At 37.8% G+C, this 27,749-nt stretch overlaps 1 protein-coding gene across 1 annotated transcript in view; it reads left to right on the plus strand.

The window, feature by feature from the left end:
* LOC126272238 (endoplasmic reticulum transmembrane helix translocase) overlaps positions 1–27,749 on the plus strand; it is a 142,487-nt gene that overhangs the window by 17,953 nt on the left and 96,785 nt on the right. Inside the window, exons 4-9 of the mRNA XM_049974941.1 lie at positions 12,213–12,441; positions 13,636–13,789; positions 13,871–14,023; positions 16,002–16,184; positions 25,199–25,336; positions 25,434–25,554. Of these exons, the coding sequence (XP_049830898.1) occupies positions 12,213–12,441; positions 13,636–13,789; positions 13,871–14,023; positions 16,002–16,184; positions 25,199–25,336; positions 25,434–25,554 (978 nt within the window). The remainder of the gene's footprint in view (positions 1–12,212; positions 12,442–13,635; positions 13,790–13,870; positions 14,024–16,001; positions 16,185–25,198; positions 25,337–25,433; positions 25,555–27,749) is intronic.

Here is a 27,749-nt window from a genome sequence, read left to right on the forward strand (position 1 = left end):
GCTAGGTTTAGGGGACTGATGACCTCAGAAGTTAAGTCCAATAGTGCTAGGAGCCATTTGAACCATTTTTGGTTACCTCAGTCAGAATGATCTTCTCCACGCCAACCAGCATGAATTTCAGAAACAGTTGTGTGAAATCCAAGTCCCACTGTTCTCATGTCACCCTGAAAGTCATGGATGAAGGAAGTCAGGTAAATGCAATCTCTCTGGTCTTTCAAATAACATTTTCCTTGGAACCATGCTAGCTCTTACTAGCAAATTGCACTTATATGAAGTATCAAATAAAATTTATGACTGAATTGAAAATTTCTTGGTTTGATGGATGCAGCATGCTGTGTTGGATAGTGCGTCATTTATTTCCATTTACATACATACTTTGCAGGCCACCATATGGCTTGTGGCAGAGGGAACTTGTACTGCTACTAGTCATTTCCATTCCTGTTCCACTCACAAATAGAGCAAAAGAAAAACAAATGTGTATACGCCTCCATGCAAGTCCCTACTTATCTTATCTTCGTGGTCATTATGTGAATTATACATCAGCAACAGTAGTATTAGTTTTACAGTCAGCTTCAAATGCCAGTTCCTTAAATTTTCTCAATAGTGTTCATTGAAAAGAATGTCTACTTCTTTTCAGCGATTCCCATTTGAGTTCCTAAAGCTTCTCCATAACACTTGAGTGCTGTTCGAATCTACCAGTAACAAATCTAGCAGGTCGCCTTTGAATTATTGCTATGTCTTCCTTTAATTTGATCTGGTGCGAATCCCAAACCCTCGAGCAGTACTTAAGAATAGGTCAGACTACTGTCCTATATGCAGTCTCCTTTTACAGATGAACCACATGTACCTAAAATTCTTCCGATAGGCCAAAGAAAACCATTTGCCTTCCATACTACAAAACTTAGATTCTCATTTCATTTCATATCATTTTGTAACAGGTTGCCTAGGTATTTAATCAACATGACTGTGTCAAGCAGCACACTATTAATCTGTTAATGCTGTATTCACACGATACAGGATTTCTTTTCCTATTTTTTTATGTTACCTTACATTTTTCTACATTTAGAGCTAAACCTCCTCTACAGTTTCTACCCTTTACAGTTCCTTCTACCACCATGGAGGTCTTAACACATATTTTATCATCCTGTCTCCTCTTATCATCAGTGTTTTCCGTATAACCCTTTCCTCACCAATTTTGCACAGAACCTCCCCCTTCCTTACCTTATCAGTGCACCGAATTTTCAGCATTCTTCTGCAGCACCACATCACAAATGCTTTGATTCTCTTCTGTTCCACTTTTTCCACAGTCCATGTCTCACTACCATACAATGCTGTGCCTCAAATGTCCATTCTCAGAAATGTCTTACTCAAATTAAAATCTATGTTTCATACTAGTAGACCTCTCTTGCTCATGAATGCGCTCTTTGCCTGTGCTAGTCACCGTTTTATGGCCTCCTTGCTCTGTCTGTCATGGGTTTTTTTGGTGTGTAGGTAGCAGAATTCCTTAACTTCATCTCTTTCATGATCACCAATCCTGATGTTGAATTTCTCACAGTTCTCATTTCTGCTTCTTGTCATTACTTTCATCTTTCTTCAATTTACTCTCAAACTATATTCTGTACTCATTAGACTGTTCATTCTATTCAGCATATCTTGTAATTCCTCTTCACTCTCACAGAGAATAGCAGTGTTATCAACGAATCTTATCATTGAAACCCTTTCACTTTGAATTCATTCCACTCTTGAACCATTCTTTTATTTCCATTATTGATTCTTCAGTATATAGACTCAGCAGTAGTGGTGAAAGACTGCATCCCTGTCTGACATCAATTTTAATCTGAGCACTTTGTTGTTAGTCTTCCACTGTTATTGTCCCCTCTCGACTCTTGTACATAATTTACCCGTCTTTCCCTGTAGCTTATCCCAATTTTTTTTTTTTTTTCAGAATTTTGACCATTTTACATTATCATAAGCTTTTTCCAGGTCAACAAATCATACGAGTTTTTCTTGATTTTTCTTTAGTATTGCTGCGATTATCAGCTGCAGCATCAGAATTGTGTCTCTGGTGCCTTTACATTTCCTAAAGCCAAACTGATCACCATCTAACACATCCTCAGTTTTCTTTTCCTTTCTTCTGTGTATTTTTGTTGTCAGCAATCTGGAAGCATGAAATGTTATGTCGATTGTGCAATAATTCTCACACTTGTCGGCTCGTGCAATCTGCAGAATTGTGTGGGTGATGTTTTTCCAAAAGTCAAATGGTATATCACCAGCCTCATACATTCTACACACCAATGTGAATAATCATTTTGTTACCACATCCCCCCAATGATTTTAGAAATTCTGATGAAATGATCTCTCTCCCTTCTGCTGATCTTAAGCCTTCTAAATCTCTCTTAAATTTAGATTCTAATACTGGATCCCCTATGTCTTCTATATCAATTCCTGTTTTTTCTTCTGTCATGCCATCAGACAAGTCTTCCCCTCCCAGAGGCCTTCAGTGTGCTTTTTCCACCTATCCGCTCTCTCCTCTGCATTTAACAGTGGAATTCTCATTGCACTCTTAATATTAGCACCCTTGCCTTTAATTTAATCAAAGGTTGTTTTAACTTTTATGTATGCTGGGTCAGTCCTTCCAACAATCATTCCTTTTTTGATTTCTTTATTTATTTCACTTGTAAGTGACTTGCCATTCTGTATTCCTGAATTTCCCTGAACATTTTTGTACTTCCTTCTTTCATTGATCAACTGAAGTATTTCTTCTGTTACCAATGGTTTTTTTGCATTTTCCTTCTTTTTATCTATATTTTTCTTTTCAACTTCTATGGTTGCTCTTTTCAGAGATATCCATTCCTCTTCAACTGTACTGGGCTATTCCTTATTGCAGTATCTATAGCCTCAGGGAACTTCGAACATTATCTCTCTGTTCTTTAGTATTTCCATATTCCACTTGGGTGTGCATTCATTCTTCCTGACTAGTCTCTTAAACTTGAACCCACTCTTCATCACTACTGAATTTTGATCTGAGTCTGTATCTGCCGCTGGGAATGCCTTACAAATCAGTATCTGGTTTTGGAATTTCTGCCTAACTATGATGTAATCTAACTGAAATCTCCCCATACCTCCCGGCCTTTTCCAAGCGTACCTCTTCCTCTTGTGATTCTTGAACTGAGTACTCACTATTGTTAGCTGAAATTTATTGGAGAACTCAATCTATCCCCTCTCTCATTCCTAGTACCGAACCCATCCTTTTACTGCATCCTCGACAACCACATTCCAATCCCCCATGACTGTTAGATTTTCATCTCCCTTTATGTACTGAATTATCAGTTTAATATCCTCACACACTACCTTGTCATCTTTGGTTTGCAGTGTTGGCATGTATACCTCAACTATCATTATCAGTGTTGGTTTGCTGTAGATGCTGATGAAAACAGTGCTATCACTGAACTATTCACGCTATCTATCTATCTGCACTACCTTCCCGTTCATAATGAATTCTTCTCCCATTATTCCATTTCCTGCTGCTGTTGATATTACCCTGTACTAATTTGACCAGAAATCCTTTCTTCTTTCTATTTCACTTCACTGATCCCCGCTACATCCAGACTGAGCCTTAGCATTTCCCTTTTTACATTTTCTAACTTCCGTACCATGTTCACACTTCTGACATTCCACACCCTGCCTTGTGGAATGTTGTCCTTTGATTGGTTATTTGATCTTTCTCTCATGGCCCCCTCCCTCTTGGCAGCTCCCTCCCGTAGATATGAATTCTAATCCAGAATCTTTTGCCAATGGAGGGATTGTCATCTCACATTTCCAATTACAGGCCACATGTTCTGTGTACACACATTATGTGCCTTTAATGCAGTGGTTTCCATTGCCTTCTGTTTCCTCATGCCATTGATCATTGCTGATTTTTCTGCCTTTAGAGACAGTTTCCCACCCTCAGGGCAAGAGATGGCCTGAACCTCTGTGTGCACCTTCCTCCTCTTTGACAAAGCTTTAGCTGAATGCGGTGACTTCTTATGTCAGTACTCTTTGGGCACCATTGCTGATGGTTTTTATTCAAAATTGAAGCATTGGTGTGGTATCCTCCTGTGGTCACTCAGTGATAAAACCTTCTCGTACATCAGGGAATCATCAGCCAACAGCCGCAGATAGATGTTAACCCTCTCCGCAAGATCATTTATGTATATAGAAAATAACAGCAGTCCTATTGCACTTCCCTGGGCCACTCTTGACAATACCTTTACCTCTGATGAACATTCGCCATATAGGACAATGTACTTGATTCTGTTACTTCAGAAGTCTTTTAGTAACTCACTTATCTGGGAATCTATTCTGTATGCTAGTACCTGGGTCATTCCATGCCAAGTGGTCTAGAGGCTCCCACATGACCTCATGGATTTTCATGGAAATTTGTATGAACATTCGCACATGTTGTCAATGAACACTGGTAAAGCTTCAGTTTCAGAAATTCAATACTTTCAGAGATACAGCCACTTGTTTAAGACCATAGCACAGCTTTCTATAGTGTGTCCTTGAATTTTCAACAACGTTGAGATGACATATATCTGTAAGTATTTGCATGAAAGAAACAAAACTTGGTCATCTTATACATTCATCTTATACATCTTTTAGAGCTCTTTAAAGTAAAATATTAAGAAAAGGAGTTCTGAGCAATTTTCATATAGATAACTTGAAGCAAAGTTGGGCGAAAAAATAGCTGTTTAAAAACAAATGCGAACTTTAGTTTTTTATATCTCCAAAAGTAATTGTGGGATGTACATGAAGCTTTGCACACCATAACTCACCAACACAAGGTCTTAGAATATAAATTTTCATTCTCCTATTGCTTTCCATTATTTCACAAATCTAGGGTGAAGTTGACAATTTTTCAAAAAAGTGCTAAAAATGGGTATTTTTAATCAAATTTTTTAAAAAAGTGTTTTCTCCAAACTCTTCTAAACTATGGTCATTAGAAAGAGCATATTCTAAACTATCTAGAAAAGTGGATTTGGTTTTGCAATGCAAGCATATAAGGCTCTAAAAAGTAGCATCATCAAAGAGGCGCACTAGAAGTTGGAACACATTTTTCTGGCACTCAAATTATACCTGAAATCTTTTATTTTGCCTTATACATGTTTATTAATGTCTGGGATAAGTGAAATAAGAAGTCCTGACGAATAGGACCTAGTCTCTCTCCCTCCTCTCTCTCTCTCTCTCTCTCTCTCTCTCTCTCTCTCTCTCTCTCTCTCTCTCTCTCTCTCTCTCTCTCTCTCTCTCATACACACACACACACACACACACACACAATTATTATTAAGAATTAATGTAAATCATAAAATGTATTCGCATAATCAACTAATTATTAGTTACCTGTTTGATGAATTACACCAGCTTACTGATGGGAAAGATGTGTTTCATTTCACCTGAGAAAACCAGCATTCCCATTGCCATAGGGGCCACGCCCGATAGCTAAGCAACAACAGCCATGGGTGGGATTCTTTACCGCAGGATCCCAAGCCTGATAATGGTTTCTTTACACAGGTTCCCAAGTCTTATAGTAAAATTATTTAAGTGCCCTGTGTAAAATTAGAAAGCACTCTTGGGTTCCTTAGATTGTTTCCTCTAACCTATTTCAATTTTTGATATGCTACATTAATTTTCTGATGAATATCAAGAGGAATGGTGTATTGCCGGCCGGACGAATTTACTGATGGAGCTGGAATAACTGCAATAATGTGGTGTTCCGGAACCCAGCACTTGTCACTTCTTGGTGGACAGTAAAATGAATTTGCTGGGCCATGTGGGTGCATAAAGTTTACTAATGCACCCCTTTGCTCTGTGGAGGTCTCACAGATATTCCCAATCCACCACACGTTTTCATAGATGCATGCAACATGTTGTCCTGGTTGGAGAGCAGACATTAATATGCCTCCTTCGTTACTGTGACCCATTTTAGCTAGAAAAGATGAACAATCATTTGAAACTCTGCTGACCTGAATTGTTGTTTCATCAATAGGTAAAATTGACGATTTTCTCTAGTGCCTGCTGCAGTTTGTCCAAGTTTCAACCTCTCTTCTTGTGACACAATAATTTTTTCAATTTCATCTTTACTGACGAAAACCAATTTAATTCCATTAATGTTTTCAGAGCAGAAGTGAAACAGAACTAGGGGAGCAAGAATTTGTCCATTAAGTGGCTGTTGCAAGCTTGCTCTTGCTGCTAACTGCTTTGTTGTACCTGCTGCTAACCGCTTTGTTGTACCTCCAATCCCATCACAAGGTGATTTCCTATGACTAGTAGCAAAAAAATTCAATTTGGCTGCCATTCCAAAATCACTCTTATGATAGCACAACTTTAGGAAAGTCTTGAAATTTTTATATTGAGCACTGGAGCCAGCACTGAAATAATGAATGTGGGATATCTGTGCAAACCGTGATTTTATATATTTCATGAGCTCCTTGATAAAAACGTGAACTGTAATATTGTCATGCTGCAAACAGTCAGTGATAATGCAAAAACTTAAAGATTCTACTTTCTCATTTTGACGAAAGTTGATAACAAATGGATGAATTGTTGCTTGACTAATGTCCCAGTGGAAGCCTTGCACATCATTCTGAATGATTAAAGATGATGTAAATAAAATAGAAAGAAACTTCCACATGGGAAAAATATATTAAAAACAAAGATTCCAAGACTTACCAAGCGGGAAAGCGCCGGCAGACAGGCACATGAACAAAACACACAAACACACACACAGAATTACGAGCTTTCGCAACTGGCAGTTGCTTCGTCAGGAAATAGGGAAGGAGAGGGAAAAATGAAAGAATGTAGGTTTTAAGGGAGAGGGTAAGGAGTCATTCCAATCCCGGGAGCGGAAAGACTTCCCTTAGGGGAAAAAAAGGACAGGTGTACACTCGCACACACACACAAACACACATATCCATCCGCACATACACAGACACAAGCAGACATATTTCAAATGATTAAAGAATAATTTTCTGCAAAATCCATTAGGACAACAAGCTCTTCGTCTTTCAGATGACATTTAAGGCCTTTAAGATGCAAGTTTTGATGCTTGGCAATGTAATGGTGGCATGACAGACTCCATATTTTATTTTTTACATCTTCAATAAATTCATCCACTACCATTTGTTTCATGTCCAGTGTATCCAGATCGGTATTTATCCACTGCTTAAACACAACTTCCTGTGACTCATGATCTAGGAAGTAGCTGGCAATTTCAGATGCTATAGCTTCGGGCCCAGGACACCTTTCACAGCGATGTAGAATGCACTGTTTAGAGTTCAGACTGCCTTGCTGAGAATGTCCTTATAATTTTCACGTATACCAGCTCCCCTAAGCATAAGCTTAACATTTTGGTAAATTGTACAGAGGCAAACTGCATGCATTCCAGCTGATCCTACTGTTACACACCATTTGGGTCTAAATTCACACAACTTTGAGAACACTATTTCTGGACCATTTATATTCTTATAGATAACATACACTTCCTGTAAATTGCAAAGTAACAATCTTTTCTGCATGTATGTCTTTCTGTCTAAAAGTCTAACTGAAATACTATCTTTTCTTCCAGGGCACACCCTACTATACTCATCATCTTCAAAAAAAATTCGCATTCTACTAGCAACTTCTGCTGGTAATTTCCTGCTTTGCCTATTTTCAGGAAGTGCCAGAATGCCCTTCTCTGCCTTAAGCTTCTGAGCATTCTTCACCATTCTTTCAGACACGCCGAACTGAGCTGCTGTTTGTCTGACTGTCCAACTTACAGGCGCCAAGGTTAAAATTTGCATTTGTTCTTTATGAATTGCATTCTGCATCTTGGCTTTCAGTTCAGACACCAAATGTGCGTAGTTGGCACAGTTTCCACATTCCTTAATTTCACTAGCGTCTTCAATTTGTCGGTTTACTCCCATTGCATTTACAATTCTGTTTTTAATTACATTTTGAGCCTTTTGAATTTTCTTCTTCACATATTGGGGCTTATCTCTGAAGCTTCCTGTTCTCTTCAGAGGTGAAATACCGATAGACAATTAACTACTATTTTATTCTTCTTTTGGTGTAAATTCCTCATCAGAATGTGATGATGAGGCTGATAAAGCTTCATCCAAGTTTTTGTTGAAGGTAGTCCTGCAAGCCGGATAAATTTTCTGACCTGGCTTTATGTTATTAACAAGCTGCTTCTTCAACATATCAGAAGCCTTATTAGCTGTTTCAGTATCAACAGTGCGAATTCCTACCTTAACATTATGATTCACCTTCCCAAAGGGATTGAAGCATTTTTTTTGTAACCTCTCATATTGTGTCAATAACAGGGCTTCATGGTGTAGGCAAACTTGAGAGGTATTGTCCAGCTTTGCTTCAGAACGTCGGACCAACAACTGTTTTTCCTCATCACTAAATTTGCAAACCATTTTAAAGCAGCTTTTTTGGCAAAGAAAGCGACATGACACTTTGTTCAACTATCTCCTTGCCCAATTGGGCAGGAAGGTATGAGGTTCCCTTCTTCATCCATCTCTAATCAGTAACTAAATAATGTATTAGGCCTCTTAAGCGCAAATTATAATCTGCTTAAATTTCAGACAAATTGCTACTGAATGAAATTATACACAATGTATAATACCAATGAAAAAAATCTAATAAGAGATATATGCTATAAAAGACACAATCAAAACAATTTTTTGTAAATTAGATTACAAACTTTGATGGTCATACGAATCACTTTACAAGCCACACTCAGTCAAGAGAACCCACTCACTATGCTGCAAACACACCACTGAAATACTGATTGTTCAAACAAGGCTCACAATAATGAAACAATCTGATCGTTAAAGTAATTGTTGCCATTATATTTTCTATAAACAGTGAATCTTGTGAATTTTCTTTGTGAAACTAGTGGTTACATATTTTCCAAGGTAGTAGGCTACATTTAAGTGTGATTAAATAAAAAGTTAAAACTCTTAGATGTTTAATCAACCAATTTCACATGTTTCCCTAATAATTTAAGACAAAAATTCACAGGTTACAACACCTCTGCAATATTGATTGGAAAATTTACATCACTTGATGCATAATTCAAGCAAATGGATTCTTTATTGGAAAAATGTTTTATACAATTGAATCCAAAAATTAGGTCTTCATTTACAATTTTGAGAAGTACAAAAAATATGAAGCTATTATTCATTGAATATATATATATATATATATATATTTTTTTTTTTTTTTTTACAAATTAGAAGAGTTTTATGCAGATGAACACTTATGATAAAACCAGAAGGGCTACTTCTCATAGTTTTCAAGTTTTTCTGACAGTCTCATTGCCTATTTACCAGATCTTTTTATTTCAATTATGCAAGGCACTAATAAACATTTATTAGGCATAATAAAAGGTTTCAGGTATAATTTGAGTGCCAGAAAAATGTGTTCAAACTTCCAGTGCGCCTCTTTGATGATGCTACTTTTTAGGGCATTGCAAAACCAAATCCATTTTTCTAGATAGTTTAGAATATGCTCTTTCTAATGACAATAGTTTAGAAGAGTTTGGAGAAAACACTTTTTTTAAAACGTTGACTAAAAATACCCATTTTAGCACTTTTTGAAAAATCGTCAACTTCACCCTAGATTTGTGAAGTAATGGAAAGCAATAGGAGAACGAAAATTTATATTCTTAGTCCTTGTGTTGGTGAGTTATGGTGTGCAAAGTTTCATGTACATCCCACAATTACTTTTGGAGATATAAAAAACTAAAGTTCACATTTTTTTATACAGCTATTTTTTCGCTCAACTTTCCTTCAAATTATCTAAATAAAAATTGCTCAGAAATCCTTTTCTTAATATTTTACTTTACTAAAAGTTGTATAAGGTGACCAAGTTTTGTTTCTTTCGTGCAAATACTTAGAGATATCTCATCACAAAGTTGCTGAAAATTCAAGGATGCACTATTGGAAGCTGTGCTATGGTTTCAAACAAGTGACTGTATCTCTGAAAGTATTGAATTTCTGAAACTGAAGCTTTACCAGTGTTCGTTGAGAACATGTGTGAATGTTCATACAAAATTTCATCAAAATCCATGATGGTCATGTGGGAACATTTCTCGATGTTAGACCACTGTGGCTGAAGGGCAAGCTGAGTTTTGCACAAGTTGTGCTTTCTAAAACGATGCTAGTTTGTGGACAGAAGCTTTTCGGTCTCAAGGAGATTTACTGTATTCAAACTCGGAATATGTTTAAGAATCCTGCAGCAAACTGATGTTGAGGATATTGGTCTGTAATTTTGCGGGACCTTTATTGTACTCTTCTTATATACAGGAGTCATCTGCCTTTTTTTCTCTATGCTCTTCAGAGTTAGTGCTGGGTGAGAGATGCACAATAAATGCTCGCTAAGTAAGGGGTCAATGCAGTAGAGTACTCTGTAAAAGGGACTTGGGATTCCATATTGACCTGGCAACTTATTTTTGACTCTTTCAGTTGTTTATTCCGGAATGCCTATTACTGTGTCCTCCAAATGGGTGGTCGAACAATGGTATGTTTGTACAATTCTCCTGCACGAATAATTTCTTAACACAAAATTGAAAACTTCGGCTTTCCTTTTACTGACTTGTATTGACACTAGATTGATCAACAAGTGACTGGATTGAAGCCTAAGACCCGATTAGTGATTTTTCTGTGGATCGGGTTTTCAGAGAGATCTTTTGCTAAGGTGTGACAGTGGTGGTAGTTGCATGCTTTGAACATCGATCTTTACACTGATGCACAAATCTATACTAACTTTTGCCTGTCATCACTTCTGCATTCTCTTTTGAACTGAGATTGCTACAGCCTTGCTTCCTCAGCATTTTTCGTCATTTGTTGTTAAACTACAGTGGATCTTTTACAGCCTTAATCGATTTACCCTGCACTCTTCTCCAGAGCACACTTTAAAATCTGTTTAAACTTTGCCCACAATTCCTCTACATCCTTAATGCTGGAACTAAATGATATCAATTTATTGTCTAAGTGGTATGCTAACAACTGCTTATCTGCTCTTTCTAGCAGAAATACTCTCCTAGCTTCATGATTGTCACTTACAAAGATATCCCAGGAGTGCTAGGGAAATGTTTGGGACCCTTGTTATTTATGTTTTACATTAGTGATCTTATAGATAATATTAATGGTGACTTCAGATGTTTTGCAGATGATGCTGTTGTCTGCAGTGAAGTACTGTAGTTAAAAACAGTTGCAAAAATATTCTGTCAGATCTTGATAAGATTTCTGAATGGTGTAAGATTGATGACTTGTTTTAAATGTTCAGAAATATAAAACTTCATACTTCTTAAAATTAAATAATAATAATAATAATAAAAATTGTAATATCATGTAACTGCAGTGTGAATGATTCACAGTTGGGATCAGTCAACTTATACAAATACCTGGGTGTAACAATTTGTAGGGATATGAAATGTAACTATCACATGGATCCAGCAGTAGATCTAGCAAGAGGCTGATGTCAGTGCTTTACAGAGTACTAGAAAATGCAAATAGTCTGAAAAGTAAATCACTTACAAAACACTCGCAAGACCCATCCTAGAATATTCGGTTAAGTGTGTGGGACCCACCTCCATATTTGCCGTGTGATTACTGAAGCCTCTTCCAAGGTTGGCAGCTATGCTATTCTTACTGACTTTGTGAAGTTCTGGTATTACCATTTGGGTTTGCCATTTCATGTTACGTATTCCAAAAATAATTGAATAATTGTTTATTGATGGACAACTGTAGTTAACTTCGTACTTTTATATGCCTTTGCAAAATATGAATTCATGGACGTTTTTATTGAAATTTGACCATAATTTATGCTTTGAATGAGCAGTTAGTGCTCAAATGAGGCAGCACATATGTAGTGCTGGAAAACAAATGTAAACCATAATTTTTGTTGGATGGTTCAGTTTTATAACAGTGATTGTACTAAATCAAATTGTAGAATTACTTCATATTTATCACATTGTTGGTGATTCTCATAATGATAATCTCCTGAACTGGTATTAATACCAGTAAATATTAAGGAAATAAGTTATCATAAGACATGTAGAAAGTTATGTGCTGTACAGTGAAGTGTCAATAGAGCTTCTTTCTCATATTGTTTATTCATTAAGTATTTACAGTGCAGAAAAAAAATGTGTTTTGTCCACTGTATAAAATTTGTTTCAGGCTTGACATGGTTATACCAGAATTCATGGAGCTTTTCAAGGAGCGTGCTACTGCGCCATTCTTTGTTTTCCAAGTCCTCTGTGTGGCACTGTGGTGTTTGGACAAGTACTGGTACTACTCACTCTTTACACTTGCAATGCTTATTTTATTTGAGTGTACACTGGTCCAGCAGCAGTTGAGAAATATGGCTGAAATACGCAAGATGGGTAACAAGCCATACATGATGCAGGTATTGTTGCAATTGTAGTTATTTTCCCCCTAAACTCTGCTTTGTTTTTTGCTAAGACTACAAAAATTTTTTACACAGTAACATCAATGAAATTTTGTTGTTATTGCTTATTTATAATGGGTATGATATTAAGAAAATGTACTGATGAAGTAATAGAAGTAAAAAAAAAAAAGGTTGTTTGAAAGGAAAAGGAAACTCCAGAATTCTATAGCTAAACGCCTCCCCATAATATATAGATGGATTGTGCATCTACACAATGTATGTGTGTCCACAACATCTAATATTCCTGCCACCATGACATTTCAATGTGCAATCAGCACCTTCAGGATCCTGTAGTGAAAGTCGCAGATTAATCTCTAGGAGACATACTTTTTCAGAGTAGCATTTGGTGGGCAATATAAGATAATAGAATAGACTCAATTGTACTCATAGAGATGGTTCTTGATCTCAGCTTATTAACAGGCAGGGTGTGTAAGTGAAATTCGATGTGAGCTTCCTGCATCTTTTTCTTAAGTTGTTCCACAATTCTGGGTTCGAAATCTGAAGATGTCATTCTGTACATGCTATCTTATTTAATCCTTGGATCCTTTTTTCTGTGTATACAGAGTAATAGAATCTTTTTGTGTGCGCAGAATTCTCCTAAGTGGGCTGTTTATTTTGCTATTCATAGCAAGGTGTGGCATTTGAGAATCATCTAGGTGGACAACTCCCAATGCTGGCAATTCTGAGTAATTTTACTTGGCTCCACACATCAGCTTTTGTGTTCAAGCAGTGAAAGTTGAAGTTGGGTGCACAACTGAGCTTTATCCCAGATGATTGAGAGTGTATCTGTGGGACAAAACATGTTTTCTTTAGCTTTCTGTTTTTGTATCTGTATCAGGTTGTGTCCAAGGACAGTATTATGAAAAGAATAGATTGCTGCTCGTCATATAGTGGAGATATTGAGTGGCAGACAGCTACGGCGAAGAGACTACTAAACAACTAAGCTTTCAGCCAAAAGACCTTCCTCTGAGTTAGACAACATACATGTACACATACTTTATCATCATTTTCATCAGATGTTCATCTCCTCCCAATATTATTTTATTAAATGCTAAAATTGGAGAGGAGAAAATTGATGCTTTGAACTAAACAAGTCAATATGTAATTTGAATTCTGGCCTTCCAGAATTTATCTCTAGTCTGATGGTTACAGGTATATAGAAATAGACGATGGAGACCCATCTTTACAGATCAGTTGGTGCCCGGAGACATTGTGTCAATAGCAAGATCACAGAATGACAATTTAGTACCTTGTGATCTGTTACTTCTGAGAGGCCCTTGCATTGTTGATGAGAGCATGCTAACAGGTAAGTAAAATAGTGATACATTCTTGCAGATTTTGTTACATACCTCACATGTTATCTGGTTATTTCTTTTTGTGTGCACAGGTGAATCTGTTCCTCAGATGAAGGAACCAATTGAGAATTTAGAACAGGACAGAATCCTTGATCTTGAGACAGATGGAAAGTTACATGTGTTGTTTGGAGGGACGAAGGTTGTTCAGCACACTCCTCCCAGTAAAACATCAGCTGGGCTAAGAGGTAAAATATATTAATATAGTAAACAAAGGCAAATTGTGTCTGGAAGAAATGTAAATTAACAGTATTAATGAAAACATCGACTCTCATTTATTCTCAAGATCTGTTTGTAATGCTTTTTCCTGTGAACAACAAATTAGATGAATAGAAGTTATTAGTGAAAAATCAATCTGAGAGAAAGAGCAATCCAAAATCCTGGCAGACTGAAACGGTGTGCTGTGGATTGGACTCGAACTCACTCACTGTAACATGAATTTGGGTGCTCAACATGCATTCAGGTGGAGAGCATATGTGGTTGGATTGTGGATTTGACAGTTAGGGAACTGGTCAGACTAATTTGGGTATTTTGAAGTGGAGGCTGTACACATTTAGACTGAGCTGAAGCTCACAGATGCTTGGAATTATCCTAAACTATTATCTTGTCCTAACACTCTGTGAAGCACAGGAATGCATTATAGCTCTCAACTTCATGAAATTCAGTTGCAATGTCTTCTCAGTTTAAAGCAAAGGGGAGGGGTTGGAGGATTGCGTTTTGTATCTCATTATTTGCCACTATGAACTAAACATTTATCTTTGTGGGTGTCTTACCCTATATAATCTGTCAACAAAAATAATCAATTTTTGAAAATGTACTGTAATTGGATGGCTAAAAATTCATGTAAAAGTTGAGGAAATGTGCAAGCTTTCTGAGAAAGTTACGGAAATGTGCAAGCTTCCTGAGACAGTGGCTCCTCCACCTGGCAAAAGGAAAGGAAGAGGGATGAAGGAAAAGGACTGATGAAGGTTAGGAAATGGGGAGAGATACAAGAAAGCTGCCCAAAACCCTGGGTTAGGGGACACTTACTGGGCAGGGGGAGAAGAAAAGACTGATTGTTGTGGACAGCACCAGATGAGATTTGAAGAACTGGGAGCTTAAAGGTGGGAGATAGAGTAATAAGCAAGGCAAAGATTACTGACAAAAAATCGTGCAAGAGTTGATGAGAGTGAAAAGCTAAGTGCATTATATGTGGTCAGTGTGTGATGAGTGTTGGGGAAAAATAGACAGGACAGAAAATAAAAAATATAGAATACTAAAAGGGAGTGAAAAAGGAGTGGACATAGACAGCGTGTGTACTGGCAACACAGTATCCTGTTGCAGAGCATTCTCTAGAACATGGCAGTCATGAGTTTGGTGCCTATTTCACCACACGAGTTCTCCCCCCAAAACCAGTTTCTCAGAATCACGCGGTTGGGAAACTGGCATTACAACACATCCTTTGTTCTTACCAACCATTTGGCCTTAATTTGTTAATATCTTCAGTCTCAGCATTTATTTTCAGTACCGGTAACTATTCCTTTCTTCACTTCCTTTTAGTATTCCGTATCTTTTGTTTTCTGACCTGCATTTTTTCCCAACACCGCCCCCCCATACATCGACCACTTATAATGCACTTAGCTTTCCACTCTTATTAACTCTTGCACAGTGTTTTGTCAGTAATCTCTGCCTTGCTTGTTACCCTATCATCCACATTTTAAGCTCTCAGTTTTTCAAATCTCATCCAGTGCCATGTCCAACAGTCAGTCGCTTCTTCTCATTGTCTGGTAAGTCACCCCAGACCTGGAGTTCTGGGTGACTTTTCCATAACTGCTCCATTTTCTAACCCTCACTAATTCTTTCCCATCAGCCCTTCTGGCAGAAGAAAGAACCACTGTCTCGGAAAGCTTACACATTTCCTTAACTTGCATGTAATCTGTGAATTGCATATTTGAAGCAGATTAATAATTTACACTGAAAAAAATTTGGAAAATCATGTCTTTGACTATTGTATTGTCAGTAGAGTACAAAATGCTTCTGAAATTAGTTTTAAACTTTGTCATATTTTAACCTTTCCTACTTCAAAAACAACATATATTTGTAGGTATGTTCTTTCTGTAAACTGGGAAATTTGTTCCTTAGTTGTTGTTATTCTGTCATTTCACAAAATCTCTGATGTTATTTCAGCACAGGATAATGGTTGTGTTGCTTACGTGTTACGAACTGGATTTAATACCTCTCAAGGAAAGCTGCTTCGTACAATATTGTTTGGAGTTAAGCGTGTAACGGCAAACAACTTGGAAACATTTGGTTTCATCCTTTTTCTCTTGATATTTGCAATTGCTGCTGCTGCCTATGTTTGGGTAAAGGGTAAGTAACATAAAGATAAAAGATTTTTAGTTTTCAGTACATGGTTAAATTTGTATTGGTGTGTGCAATATACACTGAAGCACCAAAGAAACTGGTATAGGCATGCGTATTCAAACACAGAGATACATATACAGGTAGAATGTGGCACTGCGATCACTGACGCCTATATAAGACAACAAGTGTCTGGCACAGTTCTTAGATCGGGTTACTGCTGCTACAATGGTAGGTTATCAAGAGTTAAGTGAGTTTGAATGTGGTGTTACGGTTGGTGCATGAGCGATGGGACACACTGAGGTAGCAATGAAGTGGAGATTTTTCCATATGACCATCTCACGAGTGTACATGAATGTCAGGAATCTGGCAAAACATCAAATCTTTGACATCGCTGTGGCTGGAAATAAATCTTGCAAAAACAGGGCCCACGATGACTGAAGAGTCATTCAGTGTGACAGAAGTCCTGTTGGTGTAGTCCATATCAATTCAGGTAGGCTAGGAAAAAATCTTACCGTCAAATCCCAGATGTTATTGAATTTAACATATGATAAAATGAAGGAGTAAGTAAGGAACACACATCTTTTTGTTTTTTCTAAAAATAATTCTGCTCCAAGATACAGCTCTCCAAGATGACACTGGACATGCCATTTTGGAGATACGAATTTTGGAAAAAATTAAAAATGCTTTTAGGTATTTTGTTGGCTTTGTTTTATTTGAAAGTTAATTGCTTTATGATTACGAAGAAATCCTCCTTTTGGACTTACCTGTCAAAATTCTTTTACTGTAGCATTCTGAACTTTTTTATAATTTATGGATCCCCCCCCCTTCAAAAATGCCAAACCATAACATTTTATTTTTTTCTGTTGATTAGTACCATAGAGTTCTACATTCCATGAAAAGGAGAGCTTCCACTTTTAGGTTGAACAGGTTTTATAAACAATTGAAATTTTTGCTGTACATAAACCTGTTTTATTACCACATTATCACATAACAAGCTCATAAAATTCAAAACCTATCCTTATTTAACAAAGTTTTCGTTTTGAAAGATGAGTAAGAGAGTCATTTTGAATGGTTCCAAAATGTATATGAAAGATCCAAAGACTTAAAGATTTCAGTTTACACAACTTCTGTGCATTCTATTTTGAACTGAAATTAGCCAGTCAATGAACTAAAAATGTGCTCCATTACTTCAGTATCTTCTTTTGATACAGAGTGATGCCTTCCTGTTGAACCAATAGAAACTGGAGCACTTATGATCTTCAAAACATAGTGAACAGGAAGTGAGCACTGATGGCATTGTTGCTGTCCTCCAGCTGGAAACCTACATCCAGCAGCTGGTCCATGTGGTAGCATAAAGTTCGCTACAGTTTCATTTAACTCATAATTGGTGTCTATAATCTCTGCAATACACCAGTCACAGTCATACACACACGCCACAAACAGCCCCCATCCTCAGGTTATGAATCTGAATATTATCCCGCTGTTTTTGAGGTGTTGGCCAAACGAACGAAATTTTTTCTTTTTTGCTCTTTAAAATGAGTGCAATATGAGTTTGCCCATCACTTTGAATCCAAAAATGTGTCTTCTGAATTCCTTTCACAGTAGTAGTTTCTTTGGACCATTCTTTTTTCTTAGATTTCCTCTTTGGACAAAAGACTGAGGGCTGTGGGTGTGTAAGATTTCACGACTCTCGTAAAATCCTCAGCATTCTGAATCACAGCTGTATTTGGTTTAGAAAGATTGTGTTTTGTAGCATGGTCCTTCAGCAGGCCACCTACACTATTACAAGGCGCCTTACCGTGACCAGTAGACTGTATACCCAGTCTGTTGGCACAAGTGGCTTACTCAATTCAAACAGCTAGTAACGATTTTTAACATGACTAGGGGCAACATCAGAAATAATTATGATCTTCTCTACCCCTGTTTGCAGTTGAAGAATTTTGCGCATTGCTAGCAAAGCATGTGCTGAGTCATGTCCTGTGTCATCACTTACAACTGCAACACTTTTGGTCTTGTTTTGAAAATAGGTCACTCGTGTTAAAATTGGAACCCAGTCATTACTCCAATGATACCCTTGTACTTCTTGTGGGAGAGTTACAGACCAGTTCTCAGTAAAATCACAGTGAAGCACTAAATAATTTCTTCAGCCTGTACACACCCTTTCACTTCTACAATGTGTTCTTCTTGCAATTTCTTCAGATGCGGTGTGTTACTGCTTTCACTGACCATTTACCAAGTTCATCAATGAAAATGTCAAAGGCAACAGTTGTCTTAATTAATTTATTTTCCTCCCATGTCTCATGTGTAATTTCTGCAGAGTTATCTGCTACATCTTGCAGACAAAGTGTCTGTGAAGACAGTCCTCCCTTTCCAGGGCAGTCACCACATTCTTGAAACAAACCAGTCATCTCGCTTTATGTCACAGACTACTAATGACATCACACGCCCAACTAAGGTATCATATGTCATTTGCTCCAGTAAGTTCGTCAAAGTTACCACACAAAGTTCAAAATTTGTGCAGTACCCACATAAACAGACATCTCTAGGTGGGTGTGGAACTACCCGCATCGGTCGTAGTGCAAAAATTTTGATCTTCCAATACTTGAAGTTGTATAGTCGCTCTTATAAATTGCAAAAGTTTCTTAAATACTGTGACTCGTGTACCTTTTCACTTTCACAACTTTTTGACCTTCAGATATTAAAGTTAAAGTGTCTCTTTTGTTTGCACTCTGGCAAGAACAGTCCCACTTACCTTCCAGATACAATGACTTCACTATTTGAACTTGAGCTGCTTCTACAGAATAACCATAATAGGGATCTGGTCTTCCAAAGACTTCTTTTAAAGAACTCACATTTTTTGATTTGTCTACCATGTACTTTGATACTGATGCAATGTGGTTCAAAATTGTCTTTTTTGAAAATGTCTCTGGAATAATAGTTAAAACTTGCACATTTTCACTGTAGGATGCACAGTATTCAACAGCTGAATTGATATTTGTGAAAAATTCTGGGCAAGAGGTGCAAGAGTGCTGTGGTTCATTTTCTTCTGAAGATGGAATTTCTAATTTGAAGAGTGTGGTCAGTTTTACTGTAGTGTGTTCATCCATAGCTTTAGTAATTTCTCTGTGCTTTCTTGACGCATAGAGCTTATGACTCGACTTGAATGGCCACAGTTTCTTAACAGGACTAACACCCACCTCTGAGTTGACTAATTCAGGGTATTTAATTCTTCCTCTATTGATGCAACATCTGCATCATCTGCACCATGGGAGGTTTCACCTTGTTCAGATACTATCATTGTTGTTACTATGTCAAAACATTTAGAACACAAAAAGTCATCACTGGAAACATATTCACTTTGAAGCAGAGTCTTTAAATGAGAACACTTATTCCAAACCTGAACAAAGTCTGGTTTTTTGTTTGTCTTGTGTATCACTCTTTCACAGATATGCAAATAGTCAGCACAATTCACTCTCCTGTGACTCTAGTCAGAAGACACTTCAAACAGTCCTTTTCACAAAACACACTGAAACTATGTCAACTGGCAAATTCCTCACGAAAACACAGACCTCACTGAATGGCCTCAGATTTCTTAGAAGCATCTTCAGTAAACAAATTAGCACTAAAGAACTACAATACAGAAACCTACAATGGACAACCACGACAAAGAAACTGACAAGTAATTATAACAAAGTGTGAGAAATATCTGCAACTATGAAAGTGAAAAGAAATAACTGCAACAGAGAAAGTGATGAGAAATAACTGCAACAAAGACAATAGAAATAAACATTGTAACAAAGAAATTAGTAAGAAACAACTTCAGTGAAGAGAGACATTACTCTTGAGAGTTAAATTTTTTTTTTAATTAAACCTGCCCAACTTAATAGTGGAAGCTATCCTTAACCAAGAACATAGTACTACACGTTACTAATCAACAGAAAAAAAATCTAACTTTTCTGGATTGGCATTTTTGAAAAAAAAAAAAAAAAAGAATTTTTCTGTAAATTATAAAAAAAATTCAACAGGCAGCAGTAAAAAGAGCTTTGACAGACATGCCCAAATGGAGAATACCATTGTAATCTTAAATAATCTTTCAAATAAAAAAAACTCTAACAAAATACAATATCTAGAACTTTACAGAGATACAGCATTTTAAATTTTTTTCGAAATTAGCATTTTCAAAATGGTGTCCAGTGTCATCTTTGGAGGCCTGTATCTCGGGGCAGGAACTTTTTGGACAAAATAAAAAAAAAAGTGTTTCTTACTCACTCCTGAATTTTAACATATGCTAAAGATATCTGAGACTATGAAGTGATATGGATTATGCCAATTTTTCTGAAAACTGCTGCAGATTTCAATTCTGGGCCATCGAGTGTCAGCGTGCAACCCATCAAAGGAAACATCATCGAAATGGGCTTTCGGAGCCGAAGGCCCACTCGTTTACCTCTGATGACTGCACGGCAGAAAGCTTTACTCCTTGTCTGGACCCTTCAACACCAACATCGGACTGTTGATGAATGGAAACATGTTGCCTGGTCGGGCAAGTCTCATTTCCAATTGTGTTGAGTGGATGAATATGTACGGGTATGGAGACAACCTCACAAATCCATGGACCTGCATATCAGCAGGGGACTTTCAACCTGGTGGAGGTTCTTAGAGCATGTGCAGTTGGAGTGATTTGACAGGTGACACGTACATAAGCATCCTGTCTGATCACCTCCACCCATTCACATCCATTGTGCATTACAATGGGCTTGGGCAATTCCAGCAGGACAGTGCGGCACCCCACATGTCCAGAATTGATACAGAGTGGCTCCAGGAACACTCTTCCAAGCTTAAACACTTCCTATGGCCACCACACTCTCCAGACACAAACATGATTGAGCATGTCTGGGATGCCTTGCAATATACTATTCAGAAGAGGTCTCCACCCCCTCATACTCCAGATAGCCCTGCAGGAGTCATGGTGTCAGTTCCCTCCAGCACATTAGTTGAGTCCATGCCATGTCATGCTGTGGCACTTCTGCGTGCTCATGGGGGCCCTACGTGATATTATGCAGGTGTACCAGTTTCTTTAGCTCTTAATGAATAAAACTAGATAGGAATAAACTTTTCTGCTCATGCAAAAGAGTGTCAAACACTTAGTTCTTAAAAGCTTGTGCTTCCTAAATTGTTCCAGCTGTAGTGTTTATTGTTCAATTAGTCCATAATACAATATGATAGTTATTGTGTTAAAAAGTGTCCAAATTACAAGTAATAATCATGGTAACTCCATGAAGACAAATGCGTCTAGTTTTGATTGGTTAGCTTGTTGCCCTAGCAGTTGTTGTTTGGCCACAAGAATCAGTTCTAAAAGTCACAAGTTAATCATTTTCAAAGCACTTTTTTTTTTTTTGTGGCACTGCCATTGAGCTAAATCAACCATGTTAAGAAATTGTATCACTTTGTATATTAGTATGTGTTCCCTTCAACGGATACTTCAAACTTTATTTGGTCCTGTAAACACCATTTGGTGCAAATGAGGTTTAAAAATCTCCCATGTAATTATCACTTGTGAAGAGTGATGCATAATTTCCAGAATGAATCTTCCACTCTGCAACAGTGTATGTGCTGTTTTCAAAACCTGCTGACAGATTAAAACTGCCAGACTGGAACTCGGCCCCACTTATAATACAATTTACAGTGCTGAGCAAACATATGAATAACATCTGTAACAAGAACTGGCTATTGTAAGAGAATTGAAGCCATAACTAGATAGATTATAACTTTCGTAAACACAAGTGACACGTGAATTGGTGGGGTTTTGCCTAGGTTTATTTACAACAAGAGATTTATACAGGATGTTTATCAGAAACAGTACAAGCTGACTAAAGTCCGTATTGCAAAGCAAAGTCCAGTCCATGTTGTATCAGAGTTCCGACCACGACAGATAGTGTCCATGATATTAGTATCTAAGCCAAATGTGTATCATACTCACCGCACACTCCACAGATTGCATCACAACTTATTCAGACTAGCACTTGACCAATTCATATGCTAGATTCTGGCATGGTCCCATAGAAGGGTGCTCCTAATGACTATGGCCACTCTGGATAGTGGTGCCACAGCAGCCAACAGTAATTTTGTGCCAGCTAGTCAATTTACATAGTGGCATTAGGGAGAATCACAGGTGGCATGTGGTCTGAATAAGCTTCTACTGGAAACAGCGGTAAGTCAGTGTCCATGGGCATAGATGTGGAAGGCTGATGCAAGACGAGGCTTGGTGGAAGGTGCATTAGTCGCCAGGGACAGAAGAGCTAATGATGGCTGCTGACCAGGATAGCAGTGGCAGAGTTAATTGTGGCAGCACCTCATATGTTCATGGACAGAGAGAACCGTAAACATCAAGGACCCTTGACAGGCAGAGATCATCTCAGAGATCCAGGTTGTGGGGCATTCGGACTCGCAGACCCACACCCGTGTGCCCACCTTTCAAGGAAAGGCTTCGGAAGTGACATGCTCTGGCAGTGGTCACAGCATGTTCAAGACCATGCAGTAATGGGCAGCCATGAAACCACTCCACAGGGTTGCACCCTTAAATCAGGGAGACTCTAAAAGTTGCTAGAAAACCGCAGAGGGCACTAACGTGAAAGAGCATGTAGTCAGAGATTTGTAGGACTGCATCCCATGAAGTCTGCAATTGTTACAAATGTCCCTTTTATCCACACCTGTGGCATGTTGTGCTCCAGTGGAGGCACACACTATGTATGTGGTGAACGAAACACTGTTTACATCTGGGTAACAGCTCTGTCACTGATATGACTCGTTGCTGCAGGGATGGTGCTTTACAAGTTCATCTGGGCCATGGAACAGATGGGGGCCGGTCAGAAGTGGCATCGTGTCTAGTGTGGTCGGTGCCATAGAGCTGACCATCTTTCTTCCACCATAACAAACTCTGGGTTGTGTGGGCAATTTCACAGGCTTGAACTGTTCACATTACTTCCATCAGAGGCAGACCTGGTTTCCTTCATTTGTGGCTCCACATTTCTGAGTCAGAGGTAAAGTAAATTGTAACATCCCTTACAAGAAAGTCTGAATAATTCCATGTACAGAAACATTTAAAATTGAAATTCCTACTTAATATAACTGCAAGTGTCAGCAGTAAGTGTCCCACAATTATCTTGGTCATTGAATGATATAAAAGCTATAAACATGGGTGTCACAGAAAACTTTCCTGCAGCATTTGATAATGCTTGCAATGCCTGTAATATAGCTCTTGTTAGCTCCTGATAACCAAAATTTTTAAAGTCCATTTTGCATGCACACGGGGCCCAGTGTGTTGCCAAGTTTCTGGAGGTGAGATGCACAGAGTTAGCAGGGACGTTTGGCCTTGTTTGTTTGCAATGGGAAGTATATACAGAATAACTTGGAAACAACACAAGCTAACCTATGTCTGTATTGCAGACTGGAGTCCAGTCCAGTCCAGTCCAGTCCAGTCCAGTCCAGTCCAGTCCAGTCCATACCTTTGACACAGTCCACAATATTAGTACATAAGCTAAACTGGTAGCATACTTGCCACACTCTCCATAGATCATATTACTGCTCACCGAGACCAGATTTGGGCCAGCTTATCTGCGAGATTCTGGCAGTGTCCTGTCACAGGACATCACTGAGGAGTGGCTCCATCTGGGTATTGGTACCACAGTGGTAAACAGTAATGTCATGGCATGCTATTTGGTTTCCATACTGACGTCAGGTGATGCCACTAAAATAATCTTGCTCCTTGTCACGGTTTGCATCAATTTGGTACTTTGACTTTTATAAGGACAGACTTGCGGATATTTAATACTGATACCATTCCGAGAGGGGTTTTACTTATATTGTGTATATTTTATGAGATACCAGTTGTTGACTTTGTCAAGGGATAAAGAACTGCTGTGACCTTCAGCTTCCATTAGGCGATTGGCATTGTTGCCATATGTGAAATTGTGTTGACAAGTAATTGACTATTTTTCCTTAGTTGTGACCATTGTGTGTTGGTGTACTAGGAGTGAATGTTAAAGAGATCCATTTGTGGGAAGTCTTGCTTTTATAGAGGCTGTTTTTGATCTTACCTTACAAGCTCTTAGGATGTGTAGAGGGTGATGGGTAGTCTGTTTAAAACAGGAATCAATCTAGAGGTGCACTATTCTTGTGCTGCAGCAACAAAAATTTAGGTTTCATTATCCTTTGTCTGCTGGGTGAAATAGCAATAGTGATTTAGTTTGACCAGAGAAATTACTACATTTGCAGTCGAATAAGGTAGCAACTACCGGTATTATGATGCTAGCTACTGTATTGTGTAATAGGAGTTTGGCGTGTGGATTACCAGCAGAAAGGATACAGACAGTGTCAATACTGTGCATGATATTTGCACTTGATCATTATGCTCTTCCATGGTAATTACTTTAAGGAATCTTGTGTAGTATGATTAAATTATGAATTAATTTACTGGGATAAAACCCCACCAATTCCAGACAACAGTTAAGGTAGGGCCTATATGTGGAACGGCTTGTGGTAGAATTTATTTTAGGCAAATGAAAGTTAAAAGTTTTGCAGAAAAAGATACATTGAGGGGAAGAAAGTGTTTGTTGTCACGAAACTATATTTTGTGTGAGTATTTTAAAATTTTTCTCATAAACAGCAGCGCCTGAAAGAATGTACTTTCATTTTCTTTTCTTACCAAAACAAAATACAGGAAAACAAGGAGCACTTCATGAATAATGTTAAGTATCCTAGTGCTATAAGAAACATCTCTTTATGTGTTCAAAGATTTAATTATATGCCGGTACGTATTCTGTTTTGCTGAAGATTTCTCGTTCTTTGTAAGATTAGTGGACCAAAAGTTAATGTGCAAAATGAAACTATGGTGTTATATCTGAGCTTAGTATGTCAGTCACTCTGTTGCACTGACAATAAACAGACACTTTAGTCCTTTGATGTTCTTTGTTTTAATAACATTACAACTTTTTTATGATTAATAAGAATGTTAAATTGTATAGGTTCAGAAGATCCAAAACGTAATCGGTACAAGCTCTTCCTTGAATGTGCACTGATACTGACATCAGTTGTTCCTCCAGAGCTTCCTATAGAATTATCACTTGCTGTCAATACATCTCTTCTATCATTGTCAAAATTAGGTAAGTTTACAGTGGCAGATGTAGTACAAGAAGTGAAAAAAAAAGGAATAAATTTTCCTTGGTTTCCAAATAAAGTTACAATATGTTCTTTTTACAGCGGTATTTTGTACAGAGCCATTCCGAATTCCATTTGCGGGGAAAGTAGAGATCTGCTGCTTTGACAAAACAGGAACACTCACAAGTGATAACCTTGTAGTAGAAGGAGTTTCTGGTCTTGAGTAAGTTTCAAGTGATTATTAAATCCCCTCATCTTTCATTAATTTTATTATTATTATCATCTTATATTTTCCTTGATCTGTTTCTGTTAATCAAGCATGTTGTTCCTAGTTGCTATGAGAGAGAGAGAGAGAGAGAGAGAGAGAGAGAGAGAGAGAGAGAGAGAGCCAATAACTCATTCATGAACAGAACAAAACAAATTCAAAGCAGAAGACAGATTGATATACAGTGGAGGTCCCATTATGTAAGAAGCATTAAAATATTGTCTTGAATGCCTGTTAATTAGATACTGGAAATGAAACAGCATGGATGTTGATACAATATTATTAAAAGTTAAAACTAACAATGGAAAATCCAGGATGGAGTTTAACAATATTAGAGAAGGAAAGGTGCCACTCACCATATAGTGGGGACGGTGAGTTGCAATAGACACAACAGAGATTCACACAATTATAGCTTTCGGCCATTAAGGCCTTTGTCACACACACACACACACACACACACACACACACACACACACACACACACACACTCAAACGCAACTTCCACACATGTCTGCAGTCTCAGACAACTGAAACCACACTGCAAGCAGTAGCAGCACCAGTGTATGATGGGAGAGGTGACTGGGTGGGCGTAAGGATGAGGCTGGCATACTCTCCCTGTTCCCATTCCAGCACTACACAGCCGTCATTTCACTGCCACACTCAGTCTTTTAATTTCTCTCCTTTTTGCTACTTACCCTCACCTCCCTCCCCACCTTCTCTCCTGCTCTCCGTCTATAACTGCAGCACTTCACTGTCCGCCACCCCCACCATACTACTCCTACCCCTACCCGCCACAGCCTCCTCCTTACCTCCACCCTGTCGCCGCTCCCATCTTGCATTGGTGTTGCTGCTCACAGTGTGGTTTCAGTTATGTGAGACTGTAGTCATGTGTACAAGTTGCGTTTGCATGAGTGTGCCTGTATGTATGTGTGTCTATTGCTGGCAAAGGCCTTAATGGCCGAAAGCTATAATTGTGTGAATATTTTTGTTGTCTATCGTGACTCATCATCTCCGCTATATGGTGAGTGGCAACTTTCCTTCTCTAATATTGTTAAAAGTTTAAACTGAAATATGAGGAGTTACAAGAGGTAGTTTGGGCCATACTATCAGTCACAGAACAACAATTTTTATCATAAATATTTGGCCAGTCTCAGCTGAGGGATAGGAGGAATAAATTTTTGATTAACTGTGTTGTTGCTAGAGAAATTATGAAATAGGTGGACTAAAATGTTCAGTGGTACATGTCTGAGAGAGGGCTGGTATTCACACATGGAGAGTTTGGATCACTAGTGATGTAAGCCAGAATTTTTTGTATGGTTTTGAGGTAGACCTTTTATACACACCAGAACAGTAGTCAACCTCATATGTAAACAGAGTATATAAATAAATGCCTCATTCAGCAGTTGAATAACTGCGGCTTAAGTCAGTGTACCAAGTTTGTGATTATGCCCCTATATATTTATATAAACATGGTGACTGCTTATTTGTTGTTTTTGCAAGACTGTACAGTGAACATAATGATGGCAACTATTTGATTTCAAGGGCTGTTCTTAAAATTTCAGGTTTAATTCAGCACAGAGTTAAGCTTAATATATTCTACTTCTAACTTTTATGCACTATATGTAGTTAGCACTTTACAGGAATATTTACTGTCAGTCTGCCTCCTACTTCTGTCATTATTATAGAATGCCATAAACACTGCATTCTTTTGTTCATGGTGACTTGAAAATTCTGTAGCTGTTTAGGAACACAGACACAAAAATGCAATCTTTCTTTTTTTTTAAGAGATTGCTTTAGCAGTATGCAAAACAGTTTTATATTTATTTCAAAGTCTTGGTGTTGTGTACTTGTGAAGATAAAAAATTTCTATATTAAAGAACAGTCAGATTTCAGCCCAGGAAAGTAATGTACTAGTCATTATATCACATTAACACTTGTCCCATATATCGTGAATACAGCATTTCATAATGATGTGGAACATGTCAATTTAACATAAGTTTTGATTACACACACACACACACACACACAAACACACAAATTATAAGTACGTACAATTACTACTTTATATTTAAAAATTCATCTGTCGATTAGAAGAAGTTGTGATCCAGAAATGCTTCTAATTTGTTTTTAAATGTTGGTTGGCTATCTGTCAG

Source organism: Schistocerca gregaria, chromosome 5, assembly GCF_023897955.1.
Source record: "Schistocerca gregaria isolate iqSchGreg1 chromosome 5, iqSchGreg1.2, whole genome shotgun sequence".
Lineage (NCBI taxonomy): Eukaryota > Metazoa > Arthropoda > Insecta > Orthoptera > Acrididae > Schistocerca > Schistocerca gregaria.